General features: G+C 38.2%; 1 protein-coding gene across 1 annotated transcript; it reads right to left on the minus strand.

Annotated features, from left to right (window-relative positions):
* Positions 1–1,434: 1,434 nt before the first annotated feature.
* On the minus strand, positions 1,435–17,694 carry LOC134655443 (putative phosphatidate phosphatase). Its single transcript, XM_063510912.1, has 6 exons — positions 17,632–17,694; positions 15,411–15,562; positions 9,763–9,960; positions 3,622–3,792; positions 2,718–2,894; positions 1,435–1,530 (listed from the first exon to the last, which is right to left on the minus strand). Exons 1-6 carry the CDS (start codon positions 17,687–17,689, stop codon positions 1,435–1,437), a joined length of 852 nt encoding a protein of 283 aa, XP_063366982.1. The 5' UTR covers positions 17,690–17,694.
* Positions 17,695–19,219: the final 1,525 nt, after the last annotated feature.

Raw genomic sequence — 19,219 nt, forward strand, 5'->3', positions numbered from 1 at the left:
TCCTACGCAGATGACACTGCCCTACTTTTTTCCGCAAAGTCAACAAACGAGGCCTACGAGTATGCTCAACGCGGATTTGATGCTGTAACTAACTGGCTAAAACTGCATCTACTAACACTGAACTCCGACAAAACGAATTTTATAAGATTTTCCATGCGGAAAACAGATCCGGTCGCACATAACCTCAAACTTTACGCACATAACTGTAAGGAAAACTCGAATAATCTCTGCTCATGTCAATCTCTAGCTATTACTGACAAAATCAAGTATTTGGGAGTCCTGATAGACGAAACCCTCTCTTTTAAATATCACATTGAAGCATTGTGCAATAGAGTTCGAAAGTTAATGTTTATATTTAAAAAACTTCGTTCAATCGCTGATTCAAATTTAATCAAACAAGTATACTTTGCGCTATGTCAATCGATACTAACTTACTGCATCTCGTCTTGGGGTGGCACAGCTAAAACTACACTACTAACCCTAGAAAGAGCTCAAAGAGCCTTATTAAAGGTAGCCACTTCCCGCCCATTCCTATACCCTACTGACCTCCTTTATAAATCATGTGAAGTACTAACTGTTCGTCAATTATATATATTAAGCACAGTACTAAAGCAGCACGCCAGAACTCCTTTCAACACTGATTATAGAAATAAAAGGCGCAAAGATATTATATGCATGCAAACCGTACAAAGAAAATACGTATTTTCATCTAGATTCTTTGTCTTTTTGGGCCCATTTTTGTACAACAGGTTAAATGCAACACTAGACTTATACCCACTTAGCTATGCTTGTTGCAAGAATACTCTACGACGCGCCTTTCAAAAAATGACGTACGATGATACAGAGAACTTACTAATAGTCGTAAAATGATTACCTACTGCCTACTGTATTCTGATATTTAATACTTAAGAACCTACTTTTTTGTTTAGGTAATAAGACTTATATTGTGTACTACTTATAGTTTATAATTAAGTGAATAATTAATAAATAGTTAATATTGTCCTTCGCTGCCTGAAACACAGGGAATCCTAGTTCAGGCATTTGTAAATCACTTGTCTTTATAAATTCTTAGTCTTTAAGAGCAACCACTGTACTATACTTTTCTCAATAAATTATTTGTATTTGTATTTGTATTTGTATTTGTAATATTACAGTTTTAGTCACGATAAAATTAATTTAACGTCAAAAAACCGATTCATACTGAATTGCTGGACCCAGTAGCTAGTAACGAATAGAACACACAGCTCAATTTGCAGGCCTAGACCGACAATGTTGTTAAAAAAATTTTTGCTGCCGTGTCGGGTCACCCATGATTAAGAAAAATGTTTTTTCTTTTCTCTCAAAATGCGCAGAAATATCGTCCTCGAGTCCACTGCATGACAAAGGCTAAGCAAAGCCTAACAAGTTTAGTTTAGTTAGCGATTCTAACTAAAGTCACCGCGCCAACACCGGCCGCGGCAGGATGTTCTGCTGCGGCGTGTCCTGCCACGTCCCGGACATGTACTTCTTGGGTTTCAGCACGAATTTCATCTGAAAACAACATTATTTCAAATTAAAATGCAATCTAATGCTTTAGCTAATAGGCGATTTTTATGCTTAGTTTTCAAGCTTAGTTTTTAATTCTAGTTTTTAATTTTAGTTTGTAATTTTTATTTTAAGGCTTTTTATTATTTGTTTTAGTACTTAGTTTATTTTTAATAAAAATATACTGACTTGACTGACGGGCGAATGTGTTACTTTAAGATATTCCGTTGTTTAAGATATTCTTGAATATCATTTCGCAATTCGGAGATCCGTCTACAGAATATTTTTAAGGGTTTGTTCCTGGTTCGTCGTATTCCTGTTTCGTCGGATTCCTGATTCGTCGTATTCTTGTTTCGTCGGAATTATATACATATAAATATGTCGTGCAACTCGTGCAGTAAACCAGTATTTACTAAATATGAAGATTTAATGTAATCACCAGTGATCGTACTTTTTCTAGCATACATACGAAACAAGAATACGACAAATCAGGAATCCGACGAAACAGGAATACGACGAAACAGGAATACGACGAACCAGGAACAAACCTTTTTAAGCAACCAACCACTAGGTGGCGATGGTGCCTGTAACGAAGCCGATAGCCACGTCATCCCTGTGATGAAAGTGTTCAACTACCCGCGGCAGGCCAACGCATAACACAGTCAGAACGAGAAACTGCTGATATCTTCTAACATATAAAGTGTCACACCTTCAGAACGACAGCTATACGAGATGGACGGGCGCCATTAAGGGTGACTCATGTTAGACTGTTCGGACCAGGCGCCGTAGACAACATGCCATCGCTAACGCTACGTAGCGAACGAAACGCAACTGTCACTGTCACACGAATACGGAAGATTGATAGAGTCACAAAGCGATTCGATGGCGAAGCGTAAGCTATTGTCACCTTGGCTAGGCCGCCTGAGCTTCCAGAGATTCGTTTTTCTATGGAAAGCATCACGTGAACACCTGTATCTGTCATAGAAAAGTAAACGCCGGAAGCTCCGGCCCGGACACGGCCCGATCTGTCCGGTCATATTATCCTTTACCCTTGATACCCAGCGTAGGCAATGACTTTCTGATATATCTACTACCTACTAGAGCGATGAAAATTGCGACGATGTCCTTTAACACTTTAGTTAGTCAGTTTGTAGTTATGGTAATGTACATATATGATAAGCAAAGGCACCTACCACCAGCACGGCAGCGATGGCTCCTATAACGAAGCCTATAGCCACGTCATCTCTGTGATGAAAGTTTTCTACAACCCTCGATAGTCCAACGTATAACGCAGCCAAGAGAACGAGGAACTGAACGGCGTGTCGAAGCAGCTTCGAACCTCGCCATTTGCATTTCAGTTGCAGGTATATCTAAAAACAAAATAGGAGTATGCTCATTTAGACGGTGCGAGAACTGCAAGCGAGTTTCATTACATTGCGTTATTTGGTCGGTCGGCTGAATTGTTGTTACCTCAATGGTCCGCAATGTAACTAAAATCGCATGAGAGTTCGCGCGCCGTCTAAATGAGCCTAAGGAGAGTTAGTTAGACTACACTTTTAGATTTGGCGATTTAGAAGGCTTGCATTGTACTATAGCAAATACAAACTTAGATCTTTTAAGCAATACTAGATGGACCTTGCGTTTATGGGAAGCTTGGCTTAACGGCTCGGCCACGATATTACGCGACTGGAGACGGCGGCAGCGACAACCATAGGTGGGAACGAAAGGTTCGGTCGCTCTGTCTCACTCCAACCTATGGATATCGCTGCCGCCGTCGCAAGTCACTCAATGTCGTGGCACAGAATAACTAATTACTACCGAGCCGTAAATGATTTTATAGCCCCAGTGACACGTTATGTTCCTATAGCAGCCGTATTGTAACTTATGGGTCTCAGCACTGAACCTTGATACAGCCCTTGTCTAACGCTTCAAATGCAGTAGAGTTGGACCAAACTAACATTTGCAATGACAAAGTGCGGCAAATGTCATCATTAATCTCAAATTTCTATGATATGCCGTATAATGAGAACCCTCACTCTGTTCTATTCAAGTTGATGCAAAGTTCCTCGTAGATTAAACGGACTCTAATTTACTTACAATGTAGAATACGGCGATGTACATAGCGAAGCTTGCATGCGCGCTAGGGAATGACAGACTGAGCTGACTGAGCTCTTTAGTGCGCGAGTCGTCCGGGTCTGCGCAGGAGTAGACCTGGATGAAGCCGTTAGCATTGGCGGGGTCTGACGCGTTGTAGATCGGACGGCAGACCTGGAAAGGAGGAAGAAATGTTGTGATTACTTTGCTTTAACTTAATTATGTTTTGTTGGCTACTTACTACAAATAACGTCGATGATTTTTATGGATTGCTAAGAGCATACGAATGATACGAAAAACTGTGCCATGAGAGTAATGTGAAGTTACTATGCTGAAATCTATTTAGATTTGAGACTTTTTACCAGTAACTGGCCGGAAAGGCACAACAACGGGAGCTGTGGAGATCAAGGGGAGAGGCCTTTGTCCAGCAGTGGGACACTATAAAACGGGCTAATAAAAAAAACCTAATAGGTACAACATAGTACAAAGGATAATTTCGTAATTGTGACAATATACAATACCTATAGGTACATTATTAACAATGGGTGTCTTTCCAAAGCATCAAAATAACCGTAAGCATACAATATTGACAAAGAAACTTAACAGTAAATGAGACGAAGGTGCTAATGACGCGATATGTGACGCGTATCCATAGTACCTCTAATTTGGGTTAAACTCCGGTAATATGCAACTTTTTACCGTTATCGTAAATTTATTTGTAGCCTTTGTCTTGATTTCAACAAAAATTGTTAGAAGTAATAGTTATTTTCGATACAAGTGCGAAAAAGAGGAAATTCGAAACGAGTGGCGATACATTAAAACACGACCGAAGGGAGTGTTTTAAATCGACACGAGTTGCGAATTACCTATTCGCACGTGTATCGAACAACGTTTTACAGTACATATGGCACTTTAAAGTTTCGACATACGCACGAAAAGTGCTATTTTACGCACTAGTGCGGAAAAGTAGCCCCATATGTAGGTACTGTAAAAGCAATTTTGATAGATCACTTAAATAGCAATAATCAAAAGTATCAAATTAAATTATTAATCAGAAGTACCCATTTAAAAGGTTTCCAGCAAGCACTAGTTATTTAGGTACACTATATTTAAGAAAGATCTGACGGATCGAGGAGCACGCAGCTATGAGTTAGACCGACATGGTAACTATTATTTCACTCAGATAGAGATGCGAATTACCTTGTGATTTCCATCTCTATTTCGTCTTTTTTTAAGCAATAAATGTCAGTAGCAGAAGTAGCCAAGCGGGCGAGGTGTTCAAAATGATCTGAATACCACTTTACTGTTAAGAGAATAAGAGAGTCTACAGCCAGCCTATTATGGATAGCTTTATCCATCTTTATCCACGTGATAAAATAACTGTCACTGTTTAACACCGTGGGAAAGAAAGTGACGGACACCGTTTTATCACGCTGTCACGTAGACAAGAACGACCATCATATCCGTACAGATCATTTTTGCCTTGCCCGCTTAGTTGTTTCTGCTGCTGACTGTGCACCTTTCGTGTACTGAAACCTATAGTTCGTTTTTTAGTATTAGAAAGAAGGTAAGCGATCTTGACATGTCTTTTAATTGAAAAACGCTTTTTTAAAATCAGTAACTATTACTTATGAAATTCATATATTTTTTTTAGTTTTATCATTCTCTTATTTTAGAAGTTACAGGGGGGGGGGGGACACACATTTTACCACTTTGGAAGTGTCTCTCGCGCAAACTATTCAGTTTAGAAAAAAAATGATATTAGAAACCTCAATATCATTTTTGAAGACCTATCCATAGATACCCCACACGTATGGGTTTGATGAAAAAAAAAAATTTGAGTTTCAGTTCGAAGTATGGGGAACCCCAAAAATTTATTGTTTTTTTTCTATTTTTGTGTGAAAATCTTAATGCGGTTCACAGAATACATCTACTTACCAAGTTTCAACAGTATATAGTTCTTATAGTTTCGGAGAAAAGTGGCTGTGACATACGGACGGACAGACAGACGGACAGACAGACAGACATGACGAATCTATAAGGGTTCCGTTTTTTGCCATTTGGCTACGGAACCCTAATAAATGATCGTATTAGTTTCATAATAATCTATCTATATATATAAATGCAAGTGTCCTGACTGACTGACTGATTCATCAACGCAGAGCCGAAACTACAAAAGCTAGAAAGTTGAAATTTGCACACTAGGTTGCATTTGTAAAGTGTACAAGAGATAAGAAGCGATTTTGAAAAATTCAACCCCTAAGGGGGTTAAAAAGGGGATGAAAGGTTGTATGGGGTTCAAGTTTTAGTTTAAGCTAGGAATTTGAAACTTTGTGAAAATGTATTATATTAAAAAACAAGAAAACTAATTTCAGCGTTTTCGAAAATTCATCCCCCAAGGTGGTGAAAAAGGGGTTGAAATGTTGTATGGAGATCAAATATTTTTGTGAGTGTGGGACTTGAAACTTTGTATATGGGTATATTATTATAAGACAGGAAAAGTAATTTCAGCGTTTTTGAAAATTCATCCCCTAACAGGGTTAAAAAGGGGTTGAAAGTTTGAATCCATTACAAATGCGTTGAAACTTCTTAGAAAGGCATAATAGCCGATTACAAAACAAAGTAATTGCGACGTTTTAGGAAATTCAACCCCTAAGGGGGTAAAAAAGGGGATGAAACTTTGTCTTGGGGTGCAAATTTTATTTTAAGCTAGGACCTTGAAACTTTGCAAAAAGGTATTAAATTAAAAAACAAGAAAACTAATTTCAGCGTTTTTAAAAATTCATCCCCCGAGGTGGTGAAAAAGGGGTTGAAAGTTTGTACGGAGATCAAATATTATTGAGGGTGCGGGACTTGAGTCTTTGTATAAAGCCATATTATTAGAACTCAAGAAAAGTAATTTCAGCGTTTTTAAAAATTCATCCCTTAAAAGGGTTAAAAAGGGGATGAAAGGTTGTATGAGGTTCAAGATTTATTTTAAGCTAGGAATTTGAAACTTTGTGAAAATATATTATATAAAAAAATAAGAAAACTAATTTCAGCGTTTTCGAAAATTCATCCCCCAAGGTGGTGAAAAAGGGGTTGAATATTTGTATGGAGATCAAATATTTTTGTGAGTGTGGGACTTGTAACTTTGCATATGGGTATATTATTATAAGACAGGAAAAGTAATTTCAGCGTTTTTGAAACTTCATCCCCTAACAGGGTTAAAAAGGGGTTGAAAGTTTGAATCCATTACAAATGCTTTGAAACTTCTTAGAAAGGCATAATAGCCGATTACAAAATAAAGTAATTGCGACGTTTTAGGAAATTCAACCCCTAAGGGGATTAAAAAGGGGATGAAAGGTTGTATGGGGTTCAAGTTTTAGTTTAAGCTAGGAATTTGAAACTTTGTGAAAATGTATTATATTAAAAAACAAGAAAACTAATTTCAGCGTTTTCGAAAATTCATCCCCCAAGGTGGTGAAAAAGGGGTTGAAATTTTGTATGGAGATCAAATATTTTTGTGAGTGTGGGACTTGAAACTTTGTATATGGGTATATTATTATAAGACAGGAAAAGTAATTTCAGCGTTTTTGAAAATTCATCCCCTAACAGGGTTAAAAAGGGGTTGAAAGTTTGAATCCATTACAAATGCGTTGAAACTTCTTAGAAAGGCATAATAGCCGATTACAAAACAAAGTAATTGCGAAGTTTTAGGAAATTCAACCCCTAAGGGGGTAAAAACGGGGATGAAACTTTGTCTTGGGGTGCAAATTTTATTTTAAGCTAGGACCTTGAAACTTTGCAAAAAGGTATTAAATTAAAAAACAAGAAAACTAATTTCAGCGTTTTTAAAAATTCATCCCCCGAGGTGGTGAAAAAGGGGTTGAAAGTTTGTACGGAGATCAAATATTATTGAGGGTGCGGGACTTGAGTCTTTGTATAAAGCCATATTATTAGAACTCAAGAAAAGTGATTTCAGGGTTTTTAAAAATTCATCCCTTAAAAGGGTTAAAAAGGGGATGAAAGGTTGTATGGGGTTCAAGATTTATTTTAAGCTAGGAATTTGAAACTTTGTGAAAATATATTATATAAAAAAATAAGAAAACTAATTTCAGCGTTTTCGAAAATTCATCCCCCAAGGTGGTGAAAAAGGGGTTGAAAATTTGTATGGAGGTCAACATTTTTTGTAAGTACGGGACTTGAATCTTTGTATAATGACATATTATTAGAATAAGAGAAAAGTAATTTCAGCATTTTTAAAAATTCATCCCCTATGAGGGTCCAAATTTTATTTAAAGCTAGGAACTTGAAACTTCGTAAAAAGGTATTTTATTAAAACAAAACAAAAAAACCTATTCAGCGTTTTTAAAAATTCATCCCCCGAGGAGGTGAAAAAGGGGTTGAAAGTTTTTATGGAGATCAAATATTTTTGAGAGTACGGGACTTAAATCTTTGTATAAAGCCACATTATTAGAACACAAGAAAACTAATTTCAGCGTTTTTAAAAATTCATCCCATAACAGGGTTAAAAAGGGGTTGAAAGATTGTATAGGTTATAATTTTATTTAATGCTAGGAACTTGAAGTTTCGTAAAAAAATATTCGAGAAAAGAAAACTAATTTCAGAGTTTGATAATTCATCCCCCAAGGTGGTGAAGGGGGTCGAAAATTTGTATGGAACCCAAATATTTACTTGAGTGCGGGACTTGAATCGTTGTATAAAGGCATATTATTACAATACAAGAAAAGTAATTTCAGCGTTTTTAAAAATTCATCCCCTAAAAGTTTAAACAGGGGTTGAGAGTTGGTAGAGGGTTCAAATTTTATTTAAAGCTAGGAACTTCAAACTTCGTAAATAGGTAGTTAGGTCGTAGGTTTTATTAAATAGTTGACTTGAAAATCTTCTGGGGGTTGAGAGAGATTATATCGAGAACAATTTTATTCAGTTAGGGTCTTGAAACTTCGTAGCCAGGTTGTGAAAGACAAATCTCATGCGTTGTATACTAATTAACAAATGATTAACCGTCCCTACTGCTATTTTTGCTGCATAATGTTCTAAGCTAATGTAGAATTTATAACCACCAAGAAGTACGTAACAATAAGTACGTGTAAGTACGTAAGAAGCAATCTAAGCTCTTATAAAACCCGTGAGCAGCAATCGGGTAGAAGCACGCGCGGTGGAAGTCTCATTCTGGTACCGGCCCATACTACCGCTAAAGCTAAGAAATCCCTTGGTGTTTTAGGCGTCAGACTGTTCAACACGTTACCTGCTGAAATCAGAGATGTCCTTAGTGATGTCACATTTACTAGAAAGATTAAAAAAATGTTATTGGAGATGGCCTGCTACACGATCGACGAATTCTTCGACAGGGTGTCATTGATCCATACACACAATGTGAAAGTCTAAATCACTGTTTCGATGGGACCATGATGGGACATTACTTTCACTGTAAAATGTTATTTTTAATTTAGATATTTTAATATGGATTATTAGAAAGCCTTAATGCAACTATTTAAAATTATTTAACGAAACATGGAATTATTTTAGTTTTAAGTTTATAATTATGATCGACACGACATATGTATTTCTGTTCTGCTTTTATTTGTTGTTAAGTATGTTTTCATTTAGTGAAATGTAATTTTATTTTATGTACTTACTCCTAACATGTAATTAACGTTATCAATAAAATATGAATATGAATATGATTATGAATATGAATATACAAATCTACGCGTACGAAGTCGCGGGCAACAGCTAGTTGTTACATATTTGCCATTATTTCAATAAAAAGACACGTCAAGATTGTTCACCTTATTTCTAATGCCAAAAAACCGGCCAAGTGCGAGTCAGGCTCGCGCACGGAGGGTTCCGCACCATCAACAAAAAATAGAGCAAAACAAGCAAAAAACGGTCACCCATCCAAGTACTGACCCCGCCCGACGTTGTTTAACTTCGGTCAAAAATCACGTTTGTTGTATGGGAGCCCCACTTAAATCACGGTTCGTGAGATACAGCCTGGTGACAGACGGACGGACGGACGGACGGACGGACAGCGGAGTCTTAGTAATAGGGCCCCGTTTTTACCCTTTGGGTACGGAACCCTAAAAACGAACTAATGGTGCCTTTCTTACGTCATCATTTGCTAGTTGGGTTGCTTACATCAAAGAAATGCGGCCTCAGCCTCCCAACGATGTGTTTCAATGTCTCCGAAGTAACCTGCTGCACCACCGCGCCGAACGTAAAGATGCCAATAGTGACGTAGCTGACCCACACCCAGCCGGGGATCAGGTGGTCGCAGAGGAACTTCTCGCCGACGCTGCGCCCCTTCTTGTCGCGGACATATTCCACGATTATTACCTAGAAGAGATGTAAAGGTATATCAAAAACACTAATTAAAACTGATTACATGACTTTATATTCGCATATATGTTATCAGCACACATTTATATTGTTAACGAATATTATTATCATTTTTATAATGCAATACGAATCATCAAACGGTGGTTTTGTTACTTGTTATGAATTCTAAACTTAATAGAGAACAAAAGAAAATGAGTTAAACAAAGGACGGAAATAATACTTATGCAGGACAGACTGGCGTTTTGAGATCAAAGTTTGGCCAGAGAATAAATAATAGTAGGTACAGAAGATTCACTCTCTAACAAACCGCGTATATTTCGATAGATATGACAAGCGCGAGCAGGCGTCCCCGTTCCGTAGCGGTGCGCGGCAGCTAGGGTAAAGGCACCAGTAGTCAGCCTTATAACGACTTTTTTAAGTTTGAACGTTCGGCATTTCTACAGTATTAGTCGGATAATTAAACAAATGACATGGTTAGATCAATTGTTTATCATAGTTTTAAAACAAAATATTTAAAAAAATAACAATCCTCTTTATAATATCTCTAATTAAGTTTAAACAAAAAGTGGCACTTTTCTCCAGTAGTCAGCCTCCAAAATCCAGTAAGCAGCCTCTGTGTACCCAGTACTCAGCCTATATAAACTATTCATAATAATTAGATCAAAATCACTAATATTTATATCAAAATCAACGATATTATAATATTTATTTTTTCTTTATAATTATTGTTATTGTTATTGTAGTTAGTTGTAGTTTTTAATTTTAGTTTATAATTTTTTGCATGTATCAAAATTGACGATGTTATAATATCTATTTTTGATTTATAATTTTAGTTTATTATTTTTTTGCTTATATGTATTACTTACCTGTTTACTTATTTTATAAAAATAAAATTCTTATAGGTACATACAATTCTTATGACACGAAATTTGTTGGCCATAGGTACTTTTTTACTAACACTATTCTTGCATACTAAGAATAGCAATATTAATTTTCTAATAATTAATCCGTCAAAAATTAACGAGGTAAATCCTTATATATAATTATGTTCCTAGTAGGTATTCGGTAAAAAATTATTAAACGAGTCTATTCAGATCTAATTATCATTTTATCATTAATAAACAAAGTCATATTATACCGATCAGGAAAAAGCAAAATGATAGTTATGTATAGTTAACGTCAAAAATATGTATATACTTTTAAACCTTATTTCAATGAGATAGGGTTTAAAAATGTGGACATATTTTTGACGGCGACGTACCAAGCAAGGTCAATGGCCGAGTACTGGATCAGCGAAACCCAGTGGTCAGCCGCATTAAAACGTTATTTCAAATGCGGCTGACTACTGGGTTTTACTTTAAATTGACTAGGGCATGCCTAACTAAATTTGAAAACGTAAATTTAACGGTCCTAACGGTCGCATTGGCTCGAAAATAATAAAATAAACGAATAACCCAAAAGTCAGCCGTGGGGGGCTGGGCACTGGATTCTTTGGAAAAAAGTGTTATCCAGTGGCCAGCCCCCTCAATTTATAAGTGAAATATTAGTATTTTCATTCAAATATAATGCAATTTAATAGATAAACTAATAAATAAACCAATCATTAACAAAAACAATAACTTTTAACATTAAAATATAGTTTTTCTTGCCTGTTAAGAGAACACCACGTGCAGTAAAAAATATGGCGGACATGACACTATTGCACTCGTCGACAAACAGCACCTGTATGAACGAGTATATTTCTTCCCCCCGTTCCCTCACCGCACCTGTCGTGTAACGTATTAACTAATAAGGAATCAAAGCTCCTATTTGAGTACTCGTGATTTGTTTAAACGAATATACCAGATATTTATGACCAATAAACGACTCAAAAGGCTGACTACTGGTACCTGGCTGGCCACTGGTGCTGTTACCCTACTATGGCTAGACACCAAAATTGGTGTGGGCCGCATGTACCTACCAGGGATGTTGCGGATGCAGATTTTTTGAAATCCGCGGATGCGGATGCGGATATTTAAAGGCTCACATCCGCGGATGCGGATGCGGATGTCAAGATTAGGTACATACTTAGAAAACGTCAAATATTACAGTATAGTATTTTTTTATTTAAAAAAAATAAACGAAACGTTTAGTATTTGAGCAAGAATATAGGTGCGTTATCTATACATATAATAAAGCTGAAGAGGGTCGAAAGTCTGTACATGGAAGATATTCGAAAAAAAGTTGGTTGGGGATACTTAGAATCGATAACAGAACACGTTCCAACAGTTTTTAGAATTTTTGTCTGTTTGTCTGTTTATCTGTTTATCTGTTTATCTGTTTGTCTGTTTATTTGACCGCGCATCACGTGAAAACGGCTGAACGGATTTTGATGCAAACTTTACTAATCTGTCAAGAAACTCCCAGGCCCTATTTTAGGCTAGAAAAATTCAACCCCTAAAAGGGGGGGTGGCCACTACACTCAATTAAGTTATGTTTGCACCTGAATCTTATGGCGCTAACTTAAGAAAGTGGTGCACACTTTTTTTTTGTGAATGTACTTTGTAAAAAAAACAACATTTTTCTTAGTCAATGTCAAACGTCTTTGCAAATACATATTAAATCACATTTATAGACGGGTCTATCGCGGGTTTATTGACAATATAATTAACATTATGTGAAGTGGGTGGTTTGAAAATATGATGTCTACCCCAAACTTTTTCATACACTTTTCGTCGGGTAGTTGCACAAATCTCTGTTTTGACATTTTGTTGGGACATCAGTTAGCCGCGACCATGACCAGTGAAACCTGTGTCGAAACGTCGGTAAATAAAGGTAATAAAATAAATTTCGAGATAGGTCTATAAATGTGAGTTAATATGTGTTCGAAACGCGAAAGTTTTTAAATAGGTATTAAGTAATTGTAAATGTCAAACAATTTGGGACTTGCATTTTAAACGCGTTACCATACCTATCCGAAAAAAACTAATTTTTTGCGAAATTCTCGCAACGTATTGAGGTTACAAGGTAGCACGGTCTCAGGAATCTGAGGAAGAATCGGAGACGTTCACGCAGTGCGAAGAACGGTTGACCGCTCAGCGGATTCGCACGACAGACGCGCTCGACGGTAAGTACTGCGGTGCATCAGCGGGTACTGGAGAGCCCAGCACACACATTAACCTACATTAATACTATTGTTCTGTGTTTAAGCACTGACAGCCTGGACGCTTCGGGCCTTCCTCCCTACGCGGAGCTCGGCCTTGGGCCTTCGCACTTAGACAGTTATACTATTGTTCTGTGATTAAGCACTGACATCCAGGACGCTTCGGGCCTTCGGCCCTACGCGGAGCTCGGCCTTCGGCTTTCGCATTAGATATCCACACCAAAATTCAACCATTGCGGCGGTGTCCCTGACATAGCCTCTCTCAATGTTTTCTATCAAAAAAATTCGCGCTCGCTACGCTCGCGTTTTTAAATTTTAAGGTTAAGCCTACTTTGATAAAGGTGGCATTCTGGGCATTCTACCGAGCGACTACTACTACGACTGACACTTCGGGCCTTCGGCTCTAAGCGGAGCTCGGCCTTCGGCTTTCGCATTTAGACACTGATACCATTGTTCTGTGATTAAGCACTGGCATCCTGGACGCTTCGGGCCTTCGGCCCTACATGGCTCGGCCTTCGGCTTTCGCATTAGATATCCACACCAAAATTTCACGTAAACCACTGCGGCTATGTCCCTGACATAGCCTCTCTAATTTTTTTTCTATCAAAAAAAATTCGCGCTCGCTACGCTCGCGTTTTTAATACGATTTTAAAGGTTAAGCCTAATTTGATAAAGGTGGCATTCTGGGCACCCTATCGAGCGACTACTACTACGACTTAAACACTTACATCCTGGACGCTTCGGGCCTTTGGCCCTACGCGGAGCTCGGCCTTCGGCCTTCGCATTTAGACACTGATACTATTGTTCTGTGCTTAAGTACTGACAGCCTGGACGCTTCGGGCCTTCGGCCCTACATGGAGCTCGGCCTTCGGCTTTCGCATTAGATATCCACACCAACGTTTCACGTAAACCATTGCGGCTGTGTCCCTGACAACATTACTCCCATCTCTCAATTTTTTTTCTATCAAAAAAAATTCGCGCTCGCTGCGCTCGCGTTTTTAATACGATTTTAAGGGTTAAGCCCTACTTTAATAAAGATGGCATTCTGGGCACCCTACCAAGCGACTACGACTTAGGCCAATTTATAATTAAACATTTTTTTACACTGTTAAAAGTAATCCCCGGTACATACATATATGTAGATATTTAGTTGTGCATACATAAACATAACTGTAAATAAAGTGTAAATACTCGGCCTCAAGTTTTTGATATTTATAATATTCTCCTTTCCTGTAATCTTACTTCTAACTAATATAATATTAGACCTAAATTCGAAAGTTTGTTAGGAAGTATGGATTTCTATGTGTATAAATCTTAATTTTTCATGCTCAGAATGATTTGACTGGAGGACAGAATTGGATGATATTTGCTATGGACATGTTTTGGATAGGTACACTCAAGAACGTAAAAATACAAAAGTAGTACTGTATTGTCCGTTATACACCTTTTTTTTTTTTAAGAGGGGAAATGCTTTAAGCATACCACCCGGCGCGGGGACGGGCCGGGATGGTTATGTGGGACTCCCTGTTGTGAGCTAATGAGACCCCAGGTTTACCCACTAAAACCCCTCTGTTGCCGCCTCGCTGCTATAAGGCGAGGTCCCAGGAACGCCGAAGTACTCTTCCGCAACCTCGCCAGCGGCCGTCCGGACTCGGACCCGACTCTTGGGGAAATCACCCCTTCACCTCATTGGGCGCGTTGGCTACACATCGCGCCTGCCCACGCAGGGGTCCGTTATACACCTACTATAACTCTGTGTCGTTTAAATCACGTCTAATATTGGAATAAGGGCGAAAAAAACTATTGGTTTTGGAGTGTAGTTTTGTTTAGTGGTAAGTACCTACCTAATTGTAAAATATTTTATCTGGACTTCAGTCCGCTAATCGTATCCATCTGTCAACTTTACTTCAAGTTCCGCCTCCAGGGGAGAGAAAGAGAAATTAGGGATGAATTAGCTTACTGACACAGACCGAATTCCACGCGGGCGGAGCCGCGGGCACAGCTAGTATTTAATAAACAGTAAATTGGCCGACTTTTCTGGATCTAGACGATTTCGTTATAGGTAATGACGAAATTACCTAGCACTTACGCCGCCGCTAAGACGTTCCTGTACCGACTTGTTCGACATCCGCATCCGCATAAGCTCCGCATCGATTTTATGCGGATGCGGATTCAGATGCGGATATTGAAAATAATGCGGAAGTTCCGCGGTTGCGGATGCGGATGCGGATGTTCGCAACATCCCTGGTACCTACTTGTAGGTACTTGTAGCGAAAGGACAAGTGATCTTAGCTTTGTACTATACCGTGACAATAACAAGAGTGAACCCAGCCGGCGCCAGCGCCGCTTCTGGCACAGTCTGCTGTGTATACGGCAGGTGGAGGCTAGGGTCATCCGCGAAGAAACCTCCTAGGTTAGGGTTGCTCCAGAACTGAAAGTACAGGAGGGGGGTGGCCACTGAAAATATAAAAATAATTCATAAACGTACATATGTCAAATCTAACATACCTTTGATAATCTTTAGAACGGCAAAAATTAACTGAGATTTGCTACATTTAATGAATGCTAGCTTGAGCATTCTTCGATAAAATTCTGTAATAATTTTACTTACTAAGTAAGTATTAGGCCTGAGATACACTTGTAAGTTTTACTTACGTAAGTAGGGACAAAGCTAACGATATTCATCTCTCATTCTGTAGTATGTCTGTGTCCCTACTTACGTAAGTAAAACTAACAAGTGTATCTTGGGCTTTAGAATACATATAGTTTCATTTTTCAAGTCATTTTAGATTGTTCAGACTCCCCTGACACTTTAAAGTGCGTGTTTCTTTTCTCACCTCGATCATACGATTACTATCGTAGCAAAAAAAAACTGGCCAAGTGCGAGTCAGACTCGCGCACGGTATTCGCGGTTCCGCGGGTTCCGCACCATCAACAAAAAACAAGCAAAAAAACGGTCACCCATCCAAGTACTGACCCCGCCCGACGTTGCTTAACTTCGATCAAAAATCACGTTTGTTGTATGGGAGGCCCACTTAAATCTTTATTTTATTCTGTCTTTAGTATTTGTTGTTATAGCGGCAACAGAAATACATCATCTGTGAAAATTTCAACTGTCTAGCTATCACGGTTCGTGAGATACAGCCTGGTGACAGACGGACGGACGGACGGACGGACGGACGGACGGACAGCGGAGTCTTAGTAATAGGGTCCCGTTTTTACCCTTTGGGTACGGAACTCTAAAAACTATCGTTTAAAAAACCTTTCTTCTGCGTCAGTTAGTCAATGCGAATGACTTGATTATAAAGTTCATCTCAATAGAACGAAACATGTTGAAAATTTTTAGCTTTAAAAATAATTATGCTTCTTTTAAATTATTTGTGTTTGTGACCTAGCCTCTCCCATTCCACAATACTTAAGAAAAGGTCGCTATCTAGTCATAAAAGGATTACGTAAACTCAGGTTATCAATCATTCGTATATATTTCTAAAACTGGAATAACTTCCGCATAGCACTATCTGACCTTAATAAAACCAAGATAAACCTCAATATCGCTGGGAGTGGGAAGATATAATGATATCGTGATTATTGACAGCGTTATCTACGAGAGTGTTTCCCATGCGATTGATGCGATCGATCACCCAAAAATAATTATTAATTTTGAGTTGGGTGCTCAATATTCTTATCACCAGCCCTAACTACAGTATACCCAGCGATAAATATTGCACATAGGAATTTCGGCTTCGCAGAGCGTTCTTTCTCTCTTTTTCGTTGTCTCCAATTGTCTCTTTCTAACGTACGTTACCGATGTGCAATATTATTCACCGGGTATATAGGTACTGTATACATATACCCACCGCAATAAGTACAATTAGGACATGGAAACATAAATCCACCATAATCACGTAGTGGCCTATTCTGTAGCTTTCGTTTGTTTATATTGTACGAGTACGAAGGCATTTACACAGGCGTGAAAGTTTTTTTTTTCAGTGTAATGTCTGCTTTTCCTGTAGGTAGAGCCTAGTTATGCTACATTATACAATTTCACACAGCTGCGCATAAAAAAAAACCGGCCAAGTGCGAGTCGGACTTGCGCACGGAGGGTTCCGCACCATCAACAAAAGATAGAGCAAAAAAAATCGTGTTTGTTGTATGGGAGCCCCCCTTCAACTGTCTAGCTATCGCGGTTCATGAGATACAGCCTGGTGACAGACGGACGGACGGACGGACAGCGGAATCTTAGTAATAGGGTCCCGTTTTTTACCCTTTGGGTACGGAACCCTAAAAACGAAGGTCAACACGAGATGAAGTTGCCAATGCAAAAGCGATCGTTACTGGCGTTCCATTGGGTTGATACTGAAAAGTGTACATAGACTAAAGTGGGCACTGACCAGTCCGCCGGACGATATCGGCCTGTCAGTTAAACGCAAATGTTGCCAGTTCCGAACAACTGACAGGCCGATATCGTCCAGACTGATCATCAGAGGGCCCCTTAAATATTTAAATAACATATAAAATATACTTACAACAGCATAATATAAAGAAGTCTAGCACGATCTTCCATATTAATGTATCTTGAGCCATCTCACACGATACAAAGGTCAATTGAAATAAAATCTAATGAAACTACATTCAATCGAATAATAATACGATTGCTTCTAAAATTCACTTAATTAATACGGCTTTTGTTATTCGCACGATTATCGTTTCAGTAATCATTTTGATATCGTTCACAGATAAGATTTCGATTTCGAACACACCCACTTTGCACTAATTAAACTTTTGTTCTCTGTTAACTATTAGAAACGCTAGTTCTAGATTAGTAGAGTATTTTTCATAGAACACTGTTTTTAAACTTTCACCAATATCACCCCGTTGATTGTCTATCGCATTATAATTATTAACGTTTTAATCATGAAAGCTCCGCTGTGGTGGCTCTGGTATGAAAAAGCACTAAAAACAGCTCACATGAAATATCAATATAAGTGGAGAAAAATTTGTACCAGGTGTTAAACAATAACTTTGTCCCGTTGCAAATTAAATAATGATAGAGTTAGACCAAGCTAAGTCGGCAGCGATTTTGATAGCCCAGGCTGTGCAAGTGTTTTAAACGTTAAGCTTCTATGCAATTATGACGTTTAAATAACAGATTGTGGCCTCGAATGTCCATTTCCCCGAATGTCCAATCCCTTTACCTCCAATTTCCCGAATATCCAGTCCCTGTACGTCCAATTCCCCGAATGTCCATTCCCTGTACGTAGACTTGCACAGTCTGGCCTATCAAAATCGTGGCAGCGACTTAGCTTGGTCTAACTTTATCTATATCACTCAGCGGATCTTTCTTAGGGTGTTATTCCACCTGTCCAATTTCTTTCTCCAATGTGTGTTTTCTATCACATTTTGCTTAAGAGAGAGAGACGCTTAGCTATGAGATTGGTATGGACAAACATATTGGACAGATGGAATACTTATTAGCAACGCTTGTTCCCAAAGATAGACAGAAAAGAAAACTTTTCACACTTTGTTTCACAGTTTTTTTCGCGTATTTCGCCACACGGCCTCTTCGATCGGGCCAATGCACTGAACTGATAGTGATAGGTGACTAATCTTCGAGTACTCAACTCACCTTGAAAACCGTTATAATTCACGAGCACACATGATTTTGTTTATGCGACCCAGTATTAATGTCACTAGTTTTGTTATGTGAACGGAAGTTCATTGTCAAAAGATTATTGATAATTTTCTTTAAAATAGCTTGGTTCTAATTCCAACTGTATAATAATATGTATAGTTTAATAGCTTAGAGAACATTTTTTGTGTTTGTATAGCGTCTTAGATTTGAATGGATTATAAGGTGTTAATTAATGTTTGGTAGACCATTAAATGAAAAAAGGAACGATATGGAGGTTACTAAAATCAAAATGGGAATGTTAGCTATTGCGAGAACGTAAAATAGGTCAATAATTTAAGCATACAACATAAAACTTATATACAAACTTTTATTTTACGATAAACACTGCTCGCTTTTCAATTCAGTTAGTAGCGTTTAATTGTTTGGATTAATCGACTACAGATACAGACTACAAATAACACTACATTAAAAAAAAACATGTT

Source organism: Cydia amplana, chromosome 16 (genome assembly GCF_948474715.1).
Source record: "Cydia amplana chromosome 16, ilCydAmpl1.1, whole genome shotgun sequence".
In the NCBI taxonomy this organism is placed as follows: Eukaryota; Metazoa; Arthropoda; class Insecta; order Lepidoptera; family Tortricidae; genus Cydia; species Cydia amplana.